General features: G+C 30.5%; 2 protein-coding genes across 2 annotated transcripts; one reads left to right on the top strand and one right to left on the bottom strand.

Moving 5' to 3' along the window:
* Positions 1–1,663: 1,663 nt before the first annotated feature.
* Positions 1,664–4,852, bottom strand: LOC107944698 (axial regulator YABBY 5). Its single transcript, XM_016878527.2, has 7 exons — positions 4,231–4,852; positions 3,323–3,442; positions 2,678–2,801; positions 2,499–2,547; positions 2,312–2,387; positions 2,107–2,175; positions 1,664–1,934 (listed from the first exon to the last, which is right to left on the bottom strand). Exons 1-7 carry the CDS (start codon positions 4,303–4,305, stop codon positions 1,887–1,889), a joined length of 561 nt encoding a protein of 186 aa, XP_016734016.1. The 5' UTR covers positions 4,306–4,852; the 3' UTR covers positions 1,664–1,886.
* An 8,137-nt stretch (positions 4,853–12,989) lies between these two features.
* On the top strand, positions 12,990–15,736 carry LOC121229222 (methyl-CpG-binding domain-containing protein 11). Its single transcript, XM_041112783.1, has 2 exons — positions 12,990–13,305; positions 14,670–15,736. The coding sequence occupies exons 1-2, from the start codon at positions 13,213–13,215 to the stop codon at positions 15,480–15,482; spliced, it is 906 nt and encodes a 301-aa protein (XP_040968717.1). The 5' UTR covers positions 12,990–13,212; the 3' UTR covers positions 15,483–15,736.
* The last annotated feature ends 1,295 nt before the right edge of the window (positions 15,737–17,031 follow it).

The raw sequence follows: 17,031 nt of genomic DNA, 5'->3' as shown, positions 1-17,031 counted from the left end.
TTTTTAATGATTCATAAAAAATAAAAATAAAAAGCAGTTTGAGAATAATTACACAGAGTATAAACACATTTCAGTCAAACAGTTGAATGCAAAAATCAAAGCCATACATACATGATACATATATATTTTATAACTTTAGTGCTTTTTTATGGGAGATTCTCTGCATGTTAAAATGGAATTGGTGAAGGAGCAAAATGGTGGTCCAAATACTACTTTTCACAGAGGTTTATGACTTTGTGAGTTGTATCTCCATGCTTAGACAGACAATGACTTTTCTTAGATATTTGCTTTTCAACACTAATATTATAACAAACCTTTTCCCCCTTCACTCTTTCAATAATTCAAAAGCAAAATATGGGGTCTGGTTTTCATAAGATGGCCAAAAAAAGGAAAAAAAAAAAAAAGAAGCTAAGCTTCAAAATGAAAAATTTAGCTTATAAGATAAGAGTTTTAATGGGATATATATATATAAGCTATAATTAGGAACAAGAGGTAAACATGTTTCTATGTGACACAGCTTGACTTCAAGGGATTAAGCAGCAACTGCTTTACCAATGATACTGCATGCAACATATTTTAACAACCTTTCGTGGAGCTTAAGATTTCTTTAAAACGATACTTTACAATGGTATATATCAATGTATTTAGATGAATACTCATTTTACAACTTTGGAACTGCCACAAAAAAAATTGTCATATTAATGGACCAATCATACCTATTTTACCAAAAAGAAAAGTGACTCATTTTTGCATCTAGTGATGAAATTCTCAAAGTTAAGTTAACGGTGGAGTCCAAAAATAGAATTAAAAAATCTCATCTATTTATTTTTTATCTTTTAAAATGATCAATTTAATAGATGTGATTCTTTCTCAACTTTGCATATCTCCGATATTAATATGCCAAATAATTTTTATCAAATAAACCTACTTAAATAAACCCTTAAAAGTTAATAATTAGAGAGATAAACACCACCACCACATCAAATCTTAAACATATGTCTCATTCAAATGTAGAGTTAATTTTAGTTTGATTTTATCAGATTTTTTGAATTTTTTAAACTATTTTTGTTAAAATAATCATATTTACATCATAAGAAAATATATATATTCGATTCATTTTAAATCAAATTTCGATTTTTTTACTTAAACCCTACAAAACTATGGTAGGATGTAATATTTCTTAGAAATATACTGTTTAAATTTTAATTGATTTCTCCTAATCTATAGCCTACAGTATGTAAATAAGATTATAGGACAATTTTGTGTGTGTGTGTAAACTTAGGATATCTTCAAACCACATTAAATTTGAGATCAATCCTTACGGTAAAATAATCATATATTGGTATGCATGATTTTATTTTTCTCAGCCAGCAAAATTAAGAAAAATCCTGTTTAGGAGTTGTATTTATGAAAAAAGAGAAAGAAATGGTCAAATTCATATAAATTCAATGAATTAGATGATAGCAATTTATTAATTTATCTAAATATTAAATACATATAACTTTGTTTTTTGAGGTGGCATCTTGCGTCAAATATTTATTAAACAAGTACCCTAATTACTAAATATTCTGATTTTCACAAAGATGAGATATATTAATTCCCACAAGCTGAACACTGGAATTTATTTTTATACATACATACATACATATATAATTACGTTCACTTGAAAAGTACTGGATAATATTATGATAACACAAACCAAGCAAAGTGGATAACATGATAACATAAAACTAATTAGGATATAAATCCATGTTCTTGAAAATCAAAATAAAATTACACATTGCATCAACAACACTATATATATATATTCTTCACTTCAAATTTCAAACCATAGCTACCCTTCACTGGGGAAAGGTTAATCACTTCTTCAATCTTAAACACACTAATCACTTGTTGAACAATGCAGTCCTTGACATGATATGCTTCTCAGAGGCCTGTTCAAATATCATAAACTTCAATTAATCATACTTCTCACTATTGCTAATCTCAAATATTACTTGGTAAAAGCAACTCAAAATTTATGGTTATTATTATATGCTAAACTTTGTGTTATTCCAATATTCATGCCATAGCAGCTGTTTCAACTATATATATATAATTACTTACATCATGCAGCTTAGTTTGATTGTTGGCTTCCAGCATCAGCCCAAAATGGATATGAGGGAAGTGTGCCCACTGTAATATATATAGGAATACAAAATAAAAAAGAAATGGTGAATAACCATAAATATTTTATATGAAACCTTAACAATTATAATGTATATGTTAATGTTCTTATATATGGATTTTTGCAGCTTTAAAGTGAACATACATTCTTAGCAGCAGTGCTGAATGCTTCCCTGTGACTTATATCAGGATTGTTGGCCTTGATCCTCTGGATCTCCTCTCTACATCATTTCATAATTAGAGTACATGTAGTAAAAGCATGCAGCAATTGTATATAATACAAAATTAATGTTTTGTGCAATGTTAAGCAAAACCAATGGGATTTTTCGCACTTTATGAACTGATTGTATGCAGAAGGTACTCGCTGCCTCTTCCCTGGAGCTGAAAAAAGAAAACCAAACATATATCTATTTTTTAATGATGTAAAAAGAAAAAAAAGAAGAAGAAGAAGAAAAGAAAAGAAAAGAAAAGAAAAGGTGGTATTATATGTAAAGAGATGTGATTAACTTACGTCGATTGACGACCCTTTCCTCAGTGACGACATTGTTGGCAGGTGGTCGCATTGGGAACTTGTTGCATTTGGATGAGGATCCCGATTCTTTCATCCTATAATCCTGCATTGCATGATTCGGTGCCTGTAATAGTATATATAAACATTTAGATTTTTGGTAAATTTATAAGAATTTAAATATTTTGATTTACGTTCCTAGAAAAGAATCTATGTACAAAGCTTTTGTTGAAGACGAAGTTCATTAAAAGATATCATTAAAACCTAAGAACCCTAACTTACATGTCAATCAAATCAAACTACCCCAAAGCAGAAAACAAAGGAAAAAATAAAATAACGGCACAAGAAAGTGATAAAAGCTTTTGTGATGGGTTAGCATAAAAAATATACATAGTTTATGTTTACAGGCACCTCTTTCTCAAAGCCGCAAAATTCAGTCCTATATAAAAGCAAATAAAATAGGTTTTGATCATGCGGCTACTAGGGTTTCAGTGACTGTCGGCAACTATTTTTCATAGGAAAGTTTTAGGAAAAAAAAACTTTTAGCATTTCTCTTTTGAAGCCCTAGTTTTCAGAGGGTTTAAGATCCTGAAATGGACATTATATTTTTTTTTATTCAATAATTTTAAGTTCTCAAAGAGTTCGGACCTGAATATCTTGCCATGAAAGTGACTGAAATGCAGCTGCCATGTTCACGGACCATAGATTGGTGCAGTGCCCGCATCGGACGGTCACAATATCAAACAGGCTGCTGCATGGGACACTCACCTGCGCATTATAATCCCATAATTAGTAAACTATAAAGAAGAAAAGAGGCAGTAAACATAGAAGAAGATGATCAGGTAAGACAATGGATAGATATACAAGATGGCAATTCTATAATAATGGGTGCATGGGTGGGTTTCTTAATGTGTTTAAGCAGGGTGTTTTCTGGGAAATGATCAAAGGTACTAAGGATCTTCATGTTTTCATTTTCCCCCATTAGGTAAAGCAACTGAGTTAGCAAAAGAACAAAGTTGTGGCTGTATTTTAAGCAAAGGGAAAGGTATGTAACAACAGCAGTGAAACAAAGGGAGTTGAGGTATTGTACTCATCAGATTATCAACAAAATGCCTGTGTTTGGACTTTGGACGTTGAAAATTTTACTCTTATTAAAATTATTTGCCAAAAACAACATCATCATCGTAATAATAATAAACTACAAAAAGAAAGATCAGTAACTAATATCTAAGCTAAGGCTAAGGCACTAAGCCTTTTCCTCTCGATCTCTCTTTCTTTCTCTGGTCATTGCATTATGACTTTTCCATGACTGTAAAAGAAGCTGACGATAGAGACATGACTGGTAAGTGGTAAGAAAAAAACAAGAAAACCCCAGAAAAACAAAATCAATAGATTTCAGTAAAAAAAAAAGAAAAAAAAAAGAAAGAACACGAGAGAGCACTGATCACAGATGCAAAGACCCACTTTTATTTTCAGGATTTAATATATATGGAGAAGGAAAATACCAAAACCAAAGTATTCATAAATAATTAAAGAAGAGAGACAGATATATATACCGCAAGAACGATGTTGCAAAAGTTGCAAGGGATATAGCAGAGTTGCTCAGGCGCAACATCGATGCAGTTCGACATGTCTTTCGAGTTACAAATAAAAAGGATTTAAATCAAAGGTTATAGCAACCACACCACAAGCGGCCCCCAAGAAGAAAGCAACAGATAAAACCAAAGAAAAGAAAAGGTAAAGTAAAGAGAACCAATTGTTTCCCTGCAACAAGTAGCTAAAACAACAAGAAGAAAGCAACACTTGGAACCCTCCTCCAAAAAAAAAACCTAAGCTTTTATTCCCGTAAATCTACTCCTTGCTTTAAGACGGGGCTATGTATCATAACAGTTAACGAAATGTCCTTTATATATAGAAAATTTTATTCGGAGAGAGGGAATCAGAAAGCTAAAAGGGGAGAGAGATAGAGAAAGAGAGAGAGAGAGAGGAACCAATAAAGAGGAACCAAAGCCAATTAAGAAAAAAGGGGTAATCAACAAATGCTGGGACCAAGAGGACAAAAATATAGGGTGGTTTCGTATGGGAAACCGGGTTTAGTTAGAGATAAATTGGCGGTTCAATTTCTTGCTATTGGTCAGGTAAAGAGGGTTAGGGTTTGAAGGGAAAAGAAAAAGGAAAGTTTGGAAGTATTACCAACCGGCTCGATGTGCTATTATGAAGAAATGAGTGATCCTCACCTCGATTTGCTACAACCTCAGCGTACCAAGGAGACGAAGATTTTATTCCATTGCCTTTTTTTTTCTAACTATATTTATTTTAATGTTGTAGGAAGTTAATTAAATACGCGTAATGATTAATTGTAATATATATTGGTTCTAATTTTTTTTAATATTTATTGATATTTGTGTTCAATAACGAAAATGCAGGAAGGAGATGTGGTGGTGGTGGTGATAAGGAGATTAATTCATCAGTCAGAATTGAACGAATTAGGAATGGAAATATAAGAGATTATAGAAAGCCAACTTTTAAGGAGTAAAAAGGGAGTGAGAAGGTTCCCTTGCTTAATAGTGTCATGTTATTGACCATATGAATGGTGACTTTCTTGTGTTGTTGGCCAGATGGTAGGTTAGTTATATGTCGGGTTGTTGTCAAGAATAGTACTGTATGGGTATACTTTGACATTCCTTTTGTTGAAGTAGTACAAAATTGTTAAGTTTCAATAGTCCCTTAGTGGTCTCCTCCTAAGGATGAGAGCGTGTTGCTAATAGCAGGTGGCCTGACGAAGGATCCGCTAAAGGCGGGTGGCTTGATGGAATGTCCAACGAGTAGTCGAAGACGGATGGCCTCTCTATGGGTATGTGAGGCATGCTAGTGGTTGGTCATTGGGTAACCAAATGGATGGTACTAGATGAAGAGTCATTTGTGGATACCTCTTTAAGTCGCCTCTCATGCTAGTGTTTTTAGGTTTGTAACTATTTTTTTTAATAATGTCATTTCTAATTCTCGAACCCGCACTCTTCATAAGAGTATAATGTGCCTTACCATAAGAGTACTTAAAATACGAATCCAACCTGGAAATATTTTTTTTATATATAATTACAAGTGCTTTTATTTTTTAGTATTGTTTTATAGTCCAAGACTAATTTAATCTAACTTCTTAAACATACGAATTCAAGTTAAAAGTTAAAAAAAAAAAAAAGGTCGACTTTTAAGATTCCAATTCAATGAAAAAAGTTTATTGCAAGAAGTTTTTTAATAAATAGAAAGAGGTTTTATGAATAGTGGTTTATTAGGTGCCTAACCCTTTCTTTTGGTGACTAGCTAGTACTTGGACTACAGGCGCAGTAAATTAAAGACATGGTATTAATTAATTTCATGCTCCAACTTCAAAATTTTACATATATATTTAATGGCTTGCTTTGTAGTTTGAACCACGCATGCACTTAAGCTGCAGGCCAAAAAGTAATGGCGTCTATTTATGCAACTTAATTGCTCTACATCATCTCAACAACAATCAAACTGATACAAGTTTTGGCAATTAGATCCTTCAAGCGCTTATCCATTATTAATTATGCCCAAAACACACACAACGGTTGGCATAATTTCTAGACAATATCCAGCAACAAATACAATCCTTACATAATCTCCCAAATGTGTCCATCACAGATAAAAAAGGGGCACATGCTAATCTGATTACAAATAGACAATCTTCACATAATTTGCAATTCTTTTGAACCCAAAAAGGATATTGGGCTTGAAGTTTTTTTTTTTCCCTTTCTCCTGGCTAAGCATAATTTATTAGAACCAATAAGGAAATACAATTGGTTTAAATAAGGTACGAAGTATTGACGCTCAAAATTAACGAATTTGTTGTAGTGCATAAATATAAATATAACTTTTTTATATTTAATACATTGAAATGTAATTTTTTTTGTTGAAATTAATAATTCAATGCTTTACCAATTAACTTTGTTATTAATTTTTTTACACATTTTCATCTTTAATAGAGTAAGGATGAAACTATAATAAGATGAGGTTTTACATTTAATGCATCGTTATCTTATCATATAATATATACGTTAACAATAAACTTATTAAAATTTATTTGTTTGTATGATATTTATATATAGATACTGCATAAAATATAAAGTATATTATGTTATTAATTTAGTTTTAACTCAGTTAATATCGTTATTATTGTAACAATTAAAGAAACATTAGTTTAAATATATTATCTTCGAATTTATAGGTGGAGTATGAGTATCACTAAAAATTGTATTATATATATAACATGCCAATGAAGCTTTGGCATCTTAAATAATGTGAAGGCTTTGGATTCTTAAGTACTCAAGCTCAAGTCTCACCATTTATAATTGTAATGTGTGGATCTTTAACCGTATACCATGAATGAGCTTTGCTTATTTCTTTTTATTTTCTCGTGTGCTTCATATTGATTCGTATCTATAATTGCTCGGATATATATTTTTTTGCTTGTGTTATATTTATAATAATGGATTTTTTTTTAAAAAAATAAAGCATATCATAAATTTTTAATTATAATTTTTTTTAATTGACTAATGATAAAAATGTTAAATATTCTAGACTTAGTTCTGTTTATAAAAGTTTTATTATGGTGCTGTGGATGAAAAACAGAACTAAGAAATAAGTTATTTTGTCAAATAATAATTTAGGCAGTAAAATTATAATTGCTTTATTGAAAAAAAGAATCGCTTTAATCATTGGGAAAAAAAGGTTACAACTCACATGGTGTACTAACGGCCACCATTCTATCAAATCACCGTTTTATTATATAAATCGATGGTGGATTTCATTTTTACATGGAAATCGATCATCTTTCCATATACTGTAAATATAAATAGGGTCTCGTGTAAAATTAGGTGGTGTTAGGATGGGGTCCAACAAAAGTTTTTGCGGCAAATTTTGGACTGAACACTAAATACGCAAATGATTGTTGATATGGCATTTAGATTGAAGGAAGGACCTGAAATTCATTCTTGTAAATACTTGGATCTTCCAATAAAATTTATTGTCGTCTCTCGTCTCGTAACATCATGCAAGGAAACATGAGAAAACATTTCCCTTTGTCCTTTGGGGATGTTTTGGAGGTTATTCGGAGAAAACATCATTCAATAAAATGGAATGTCTAGAGAGAAATTAGACAAACAATTTGTAACACTCAACACGATTTAATAATAAAATGAAGAGTTGGTGAAACAAGTTTAAGTGTGGCTGAAAAAAAAATTGCTGTGAGAGGGTTCACCCACATTGTAAGTGTAATATAATTTAATGTATTTATATATTTAATATTTCTCATATTCGCCACATTTTTATCGTTGTAAAAGGACGTATCCATGTGCTGCATTTTTTTCTTTTTTGCAGCCAGATAAGTTAAGATTTCATGGAGAAGAAAACTCCAAAGAGATTACAAAATTTTTGCATACCACGTACATGACAAGATACATCCAGATATAAAACAATCCCAAGGGCAATGAAACAGCCCCAGATATGAGTTAGAATAGACCCGTCGATACACCTTTTATTACAACACATAATTCCTACCTGACACCCCCCAAGGGAAAGTTACAATTTTTTATCCCCCCATAGACAGTAACCCATTTGCTGTTACCGTTCTATTTTAATTTCCTCTAATCATCATCCAAAGCTGTTGAAACATGAAAGAAAACGACGTGTTGGCAAATATATATATATATATATATAAACATTTGATCATAAGGAAAGAAATCTTTGGCCTGCTTCAATGCAACAAAACATAAAAGAAACAGTACGTAGTATCTTGAAAAGTGTGCTGTTTTTTCTTTTTTAACTTTTGAAAGTCTTTAACCAAGCTGTCTACACTGTAGCAGATATAATTCGTACTACATATGAACTTTGAAAAAAAAAAGCATTATAATTAAGAAAATTGGCAGTCATTTAATGGCAAAGGGCTCTGCAACTCTCTGCCTCCTTTGATAGCCATGGGTGGCACTCTCTCCATTACATGCAAAAAGAAAAAAAAAAGAAGAAGAAAAAAGTACTCCTTTTGCTCCAACTTACTACTTCAAAGTCTCATAGACAATTTACTTTATAATCAGATCAAGTTCTCATAACATCTTGATTAATATAGTTAAGTTAATCAATTAAATTATGATGAGAACAATTTTAAAGTAAGGTTGTAATCCAAAGATGTTGGGAGAAAAAAGTTGTTTAAATTTGAGCTAAATCAATTTTAAATTTAAATATTAATCAAGTAAAAGAAATAGTGAAAAGAAACATCAGCATCCGACAAGATAAGCTCAACATAGGAGCATGAAAAACTACCAACAAGGTTACCTAAGACATTGAAACATTAATAATTGATGGTTAACTGAAAAAAAATGATCCAAGGCTTTGTGTAGACTCATAATTTGTGAGTAAAATCAGATGATAATAGTCGTTGGATTTATTTTTATGAACTTTTGATGATGTATTATCAAATGATTCAATAACAAAGTTAGAAATTTCGTGTTAGGAGCAGATATAAAATTATAAACTTTTAAGGATTATCTAAATTTTAGCATAGGAGGGACTAGATTGAATAAAGCTACCTAATATAATTTTTCTTTGAATTTAAGGGCAAATTACATTAGTTGTGACTAAATTATTAGTTTTTTTGGTGTTATCCAAATATAATAAGTTACAAAATGGTCACTCAATTATATATTTGATTTTTTATTATTCGGTCATTAGTCGTTAAATTACTCATAATATATAAATGATGAGGATTAAAGTTGCTATTATATTAATTTTAAAAGTTGTAATGTCATCTTTTCGTCAACCATTTAACGATTAGCAATAAAAAAAGACAATCAAATAATTAAGTGATTATTTTGTAATTTTTTATAATTGAATGATAAAAAAGAAGTTTATTCATTATTAGATTTCTACCCTAAATATAATTAGGAGGTAAGAATAGGTACATTTTAACTCGTGAGTTCTTTATATATATACAAGTCGCGTTTTGAAGGCAAATTGGCATATGCAAATGGCTCCACCGACTACCAATTAATGGATTTGATCTTTTATCCAAAGTACATATAGAAACCGGCCCCAATTCAAATCAAAGGTAAACTTTGTTTTGGAATAATAATTAGCTAGCTGGTTGGAAAAAGATGAGAATATTTTTATACATATGTTTCAGAAATTATCAACATAGCTGGTCCTGGTCCTTGAACAGTACTCATTCATATACCAATTAAGTGGATTGGTGTACATGGTTTTGGTCCCTTCTGGTTAAAGGGTTTTTTAAATCACTGCTTTAAAAGGTTCATTCTACCCTTTTAAAAGCTCTTTGGGCTCTGGTAAAAGTAAAAGGCTACGCTAAGCTAATAAAATACTAGACCAGGAAGATTTTCGGTTTTGTGGAGGCTGGACCGCTTAGATTTTGGCTGTTGGGGACCTGTAACTTACTCATGGATTTCTTTGAATGGTAGCTAGCCTTGTAGGCAGAATCTGATCCATTCAGGAACTTACCTGTCGAGAGTCACCGGCCTTAAACTTTGCTAGGGTCACTCTATATATGTATAAAACCTACTCATCTCTCAAACATGGTGACAGTAACATGACATATATATATACACACACATATTTACTTGCTGATGATCTCTTTTGAAGGTCAAAATCACCAACATAGAATTGTGTATGTGAATAATGTAATTTGTGTTTCATACCTTGGTGACGATGCTGGTGCATTAGCCTTTGTAAGTCGAATGATTCAATTTAGTAGGTGAATAATGAATAAAAGGTTCATTTCCCATTCATCAATAGTTAGGGTTTAGTTAAGACTTTTGGAATATTATTGTTCAATTTGCATTGTACAATTCACAATCTCTCTACCTTTCTTATATCCTAATTAAGACGATGAGGTTTAGAAATTAGGATTTCAAATGTAATGTAAGCTAAATTATATAACACATAAATCCATATATTTTATACTTTTCAAGTATATATTATCTTTAAACTCAATTATGGGTGAAGGTATATAGTTGGGTCACCATTTTGTAGTCATTTAACTAGGTTTTTGTTTGATTATTCAATCATAAAAAGTTACAAAATGATCACTTAGGTATTTAATTTTGTTTTTTTTAGCTCTCAACTATCTTAGATATTTGAGTGTTTTTATCACTAAGTAAGCCAGTTGGTGACCAAAAAAGATAAAATTAAATAATTGGATGATCATTATATAACTTTTCATAATTAAGTTACCTCTTTTATCATTTACTCATATATTTAAGATAAGAAAATCACCTAAATGACCTAACCATGGGCGGTAAGATTTCATTTTTATTCGCAAATGAACTAATCATGGGCCATAGAAGAGTGAAGTTTGTTATGAGTCCAAGGTGTTGGACCTTAAAAGGATGGCTTCTCGATATGAGCTTCACATAAATCAAAAAGCTCCAAGTATCCAAATCTTTCACTTGTCTATGTAATTCAACATATTTCAACTTGTCACACTGGTTTTCCCACTCTTCCCATCTTGGGTTTATGGTTGCTGATTTTACACTTTGAGGATAAAAATCAATCATTATTGCTGAGGAGGGGACCATAAAAGAATTGACAATTTGGGGGGTTCCTTTCCTTGTTCTGTTAAAAATCTTCTTTTTTGTTATGAAAAATTGCATTAAATGTTTTGAAAGGATATCCATTCAATTAAAATTATACTTTGATATTCATGACCCACATATATAAATATTTGTGCACGGGTTGGACCACTACTTTCGTTAATTCCATATAGTTATGGCCTTATGGGCAGTTCGCAGTCCTCAAAATTAGAGCTATTTCTTTTCCATTATATTGGATCGATTTTGGTGAGCATTTTGAGTATATATATATCACTTAAAGTTATTTATAAATTAGTAATTTTGTGAATAAAATTGTTAATTATCGAAATTTATATAATATTTTTACCATAAATAATATATTAATTAACCTTAATGAATTCCTTAACATATTCAGTAGAAAAAAAATCAATTTGAAAAAATATATATTATTGATTTCATTGCACCTATGAATGGTATGAGGCTTTGTAAATGTTCCCCAATGGGGCATTTCGCAGCATCCAAACATATGCTCAATGAGTATTGGGTGTTTGCATGCAAGGTAATCAATATAGAATGTATCGTTTTTTTATTTATTAATATCAAATTATTAATATATATTGGTATCTATTTATTTCAATGTCTCATTTTAAATTTTATCGTTATTTTTGACAAATATTTAATATATGTATATAAATTTACAAGTAATAAATAATAAGATTAAATAAATCTCAAATATAAAATACTCATGAAATATATAAAATGTTATTTAATAAATTTCACAAATATAATTCATTACTAAACAACTTAAAATAAACAAATTTAAAGTTTAAATTTTAAATTTAAACAAATTTAAATTTTCAACAATTAATAATTAAACAAATTTAAAATAAATAATAAAATTTTAAATTTAAATTTAAAAATTAATTTCTATATCGATTGATACAGATGAATTCAATCGACACATCTGTACAATAAAACTTTTAATTTCCTATAAAAATGAACAACATGATTGCATGTGACATTCTTCACATTTTGCTTAAATCTCTCTCTCTCTCTCTCTTTTTTTTCTTTTAAATGAAATGAAATTACTCATAAAAAAACACATGCCACATGAAAAAGGTAACCTACAAATTAAATGGATAAAATAATTGATCCACACAAATCATGTGCTATTATTTTAGAGGGAAATTTTCAAATTCTTCCGTTTCTGGTATTCTTTTTAATACTATCAGTGTCAAAATTGTCTAATTTTGGAGTCGTAAATGATATATTTCATTATCAATTTTATTATTTAAGATTAATATTATTTTATTTTTATATTGGTTTTACGATTTATATTAAAGGTTCGTGGCTAATCCCTCTAATAATATTATTTTTAAAGTTCAAATTTGAATCTTCCCATTAATAATATGTCTTACCATTACACCCAATCACATATTAATTAAAATTAATTTTATTAAATTCAATCCAAATACTAAAAAAAATTATTAGACTTCTTTCAACTAAGAATATACATTCGTATATTTATTATATTAATTATTTTCTAAATGTTTTATTTGAAAATGAAAATGATATAAATTAGATCCATCTAAAAACCCAATTATTCATAAGAATAAGATACGATAAGAAATTTAAATAATAAATATAAATGAAAATATTGATAGAAAAAATATGAATCAAAGTAAGTGTTTTCTAGAACAATAACTCATTAGTCAATAAATCGTGGGCAGGTGTCAGAAAAAAGATAAAATTTGTTGTCGAAATATAATATTCTGAAAAAAGAAACTCTAAAATTTATAATAATAAAAAATTGAGAGAGAAAGAAAACCGGAGATCTCTAGTTGTCGACATTTTTTTCCTCTCTAGCATACTCTTCCTTATTATAAATAAAATAAAATAAATTAATAAATTAATTATATGGGTAATTAGTAGGTGTAAATGGCAAGCATGTCGGAGAAGAAGGAAATGGAGAGGGGCAAAGAGGACGTTGTTTGCTTTGAACTCCCTGCTCCTCCTGGTTGGAAGAAAAAGGTTCTTTTTCTTTTAAATCTTAGTTGCTTCAGTTTAACATGGCTTATACTTTATACTAGCTTTGATTATTTCTAATTAGGATGTTTGAGTTCTGTAAATTTATGTTTTTAATATTTATATTTGGGAATTTTGTGATAGAATTTTGGAACTAATGATAATTTTCAATTAGGATTTTCTTTTTGTGTGTGTGTGCTTCTTCAATTAATTGAAATTTCTGATTAGTTTTTTTCTGTTCTGGGGGTTCATTTGCTCTGCTTGTTCTTGAACATTTCTGGGTTTTCCCAGTTTACTGGAAGCAAAGCAATAGCTAGAGTTCTGTAGAAGCTGCTTTTTCTTTACTTTCTGGGTTTCTGTTTTTAAATAATTTCATGAGACAAATAAGCAAATTAGGGCACCCATATAAAATTTCTAGTTCCATTTAGTTGGATTTTGGAAGACGTAATGTTCATTTGAGAGATGCTATGTTAACTATTGGCTTTGAATGAAGTTAAAAGAGTGCCAGTCGATTAAACATTATTTCAAAACCTTTCAGCAATTTTTTAAAATTTTTTTATATATCTGAAATCGACATCGTTGCTGAAGAATTTATTTCGATGTTTACAATTAATTCAGTGTTGATTTGTTGTGTACAATGTTTTGCTAGAGTTCAGAATGGTCTCAATGTATATGGCTGTTATTTCTCGGGACTTATATTCTTAATTTCTCTTATGATTGTGATTTTCTTGTTTAAGCATGTTTCAATGTATTAGGTGCTTTCTAATGTTGTTGGAGTTATGTTCACTTTGAACGTTTCCTGGTCATTTACGGTCTATGGACTAAGTAACTTTATGCGATAAGTTGTCTTGGAGTGTGCGTAAAGTTAATTCGGGGTGATGAGCATATTGACATTTTCTGATTACTATCTTTAGTTTTATCTATTTTATGCTTTGATTTCTCTAGAGCTTCTATGAAGAGAATGAACCTTAGCAGTATGTAAGAGGCATATTGGAGATGACGCGTATCTGCTTTTCTTTGTTTATCTTAATATTTTGGAAATCCCAATAGTGCTATTGCTTGTATAAATTGGCTGTTTTAGCGAGGCACAGTTTACATCTTTGACCTGACATTTCCTTTTTGTGCTCATTCAAGCATTTTATGGTTAGTGAAGAACTTGTGAACTATTCTGTGCTTTTCTGTATATTTTTCTTGACTTAAGATGCCTGATTATCAACCTGCCATAGATTTTGCACGCATGTATGCTCACTTTCAGTTCATCAGGAGATTTTCATGTATGGTCTTGAATATCTATATATATTGGATATATGTCACTGTATACATTTCCTATCTACAAGCTAGTACAGTCTGGGGTTTCTTTCTGTTTGCAGTTCATGCCGAAGAAAAGGGGGATGCCTAGGAAAAATGAGATCATATTCACGGCTCCGACAGGGGAGGAAATTAGTAACAAGAGACAATTGGAACAGCACCTTAAAGCACACCCTGGTGGTCCTCTGCTATCAGAATTCAATTGGGGTACTAGCGAGAACCCTAGGAGATCAGCAAGGATCAGTGAGAAGGTAAAAGCAATGCCAATGCCAGAAGGTGAGCCTCCGAAAAAGCGAGGCAGAAAATCACCTGCTTCAGAAAAGGACATCAAAGAATCAGAAACTGCCCCTGAAGGAACCGAGGTTACTAAAGATGTTTATATGGAAGAGGATAAACAATCTGAGAGAGATAATGTGGAAGGAGAGGCTGGAAAGGTCACTGCAAAGCCAGCTGAACACTATAAATCACAAGATGCTAATATATCTGCTGATGTCAAAGAAGGTAAGGAAAATGCTGAAGAGTTGAAGGGCACACAAGATGATGCGTCTGGAGTTGTGCAAAGGAAAAAAGAAGGTTTCGAGAATGTAAGCACAACATCTCAGGGAAATGTTGAACTGCCAGTGGCTCAAACAGAGAAAGGGGTTGGAACCAGTCAGCTGGACAAACCCGACATACTCAATACCAAAGAAATGAAAAATGAGGCGGAAGGAGAAGAAAAGGGGGAACATGGTAGCAACGCTACTGAATCCGAAACATCAATCAAGGAGAAAGAACTGGCAAACTGCAACGAGGAACAAAATACTTCAGGCGTCAACGAAATTAACATGAAACCCGAAGAAGCAATTCAGGTGAGATCAAGCCTTGAGTTCCTATAGGCTATAGTTTTAACATAATGCAGGCTTATCTTTCACCCCACCTTGTGACCCTTTTAGAATTTTTTGGACTCCTTTGAAATGACTGTAGCTTCCTTAGGGATAGTTATACTGATTGTTCATTGAGTCATCTTCCCATGTAACGATAAATAACTGTATAATGCATGTGTGTCTGTTAGTGATATATTAGTGAGACCTGATATATGCAAACATGTAAAGTTATACTACAAATGAGTGTATTCTGCTGTGTTTTTAAAGTAATATGTTACAGTGTTATTCAGAAAAAGAAAAATGTGTATGTGTCAGTTATATATTGATGTTATTTTATTTTATTTTTTCCATTTATTTCATGAACAAAAACAAAATACATGATGCATACGATTAAAGCCATATATGGCCTTAATTTCAAACGTAATTCTTGTAAAGGAAAGAATTTTCAAACAGGTTGAAAATTTGATACATTTCGTGTTAGTCTGCAAGTAAATTCAGAAAAAGCTGAAGCTCCAAAGTCTTTTTTTTTGAATACTTCCAAGCTTTCATTCTCGTTTCATATTGATCAGTTCAAATTTCAGCATTTACGTAAATGAAAAACATGAAGAACCGAACTTATATTTGCCATGATTTAAACCAAATTAGGCCATGGTTAGAACTTTTTGGGTAAAATATGCGATAAATCCATGTACTTTTTGAGAATTTGGATTTTAGTCCCTGTAAATTTTTTCTAGGAATTTAGTCATACTTTTCATATATAATACTATAATTATAATTATTTAATATTAATATAAATACTGATATAAAATTAAAATTTATTATATATTTAAAAGATTTATGTATTTTTGTAGATTTTTTTGAATTTTTTAGAATTAGGATCAAATTAAGATTATTTGTAAGTTTCGAGGGTTAATATTTTTAAATTATGACTAAATTGATATAATATGTAAAATTTGAGGGTTAAATTTGTTATTATACTGTTTTTTTTAACTATCATGTTAGCTTGACGTTGTTATTTTAATAAGAATGACCAAAATGACTAAACTATATAATATGAGTGCTTAAATTGTAAATATTTTATTTCGGGTGCCTAAAATGAAATTTTTTATAATTGGTTGACTATCTTTATAGTTTAACCAAAAACAAAATTATAAAATATCTAGCCTAAGATATTGACAAATGGCAATGGCGTATCTAGCGATTTTGTTTTAGAAAACAAATACCGAAATCGTCAAAGCAATATATAATTAACAATTGGCCCCTCCTATCACGTTGGGACGCCCATTAGACTTAGAAAATTTGTATATGGCGACTTTATTTCTATGGTCTTTAATATATGCTTAAATGCATCGTACGGTGTTTATATAATATTAGTGTACTTTGTCCTAAATTCAAAGATTTAGGCAAAGCTAAAATGTGAAATGTGAAAATCTAATTTTAGACAATTATAATTAAGTTGTTAAGAGATTATGGAAAAGAAAGAAACCGCGACTACCATATTATTACACCTAAATGTTGAGTGCTTCTGGTCCACAAAAGACATAAAAAGCAAAGGAACCGG

This window comes from Gossypium hirsutum, chromosome A05 (genome assembly GCF_007990345.1).
Source record: "Gossypium hirsutum isolate 1008001.06 chromosome A05, Gossypium_hirsutum_v2.1, whole genome shotgun sequence".
Classification (NCBI taxonomy): domain Eukaryota; kingdom Viridiplantae; phylum Streptophyta; class Magnoliopsida; order Malvales; family Malvaceae; genus Gossypium; species Gossypium hirsutum.
The sequence above is the reverse complement of the archived record's forward strand: the minus strand, read 5'-3'. Positions and strand labels throughout refer to the sequence as shown.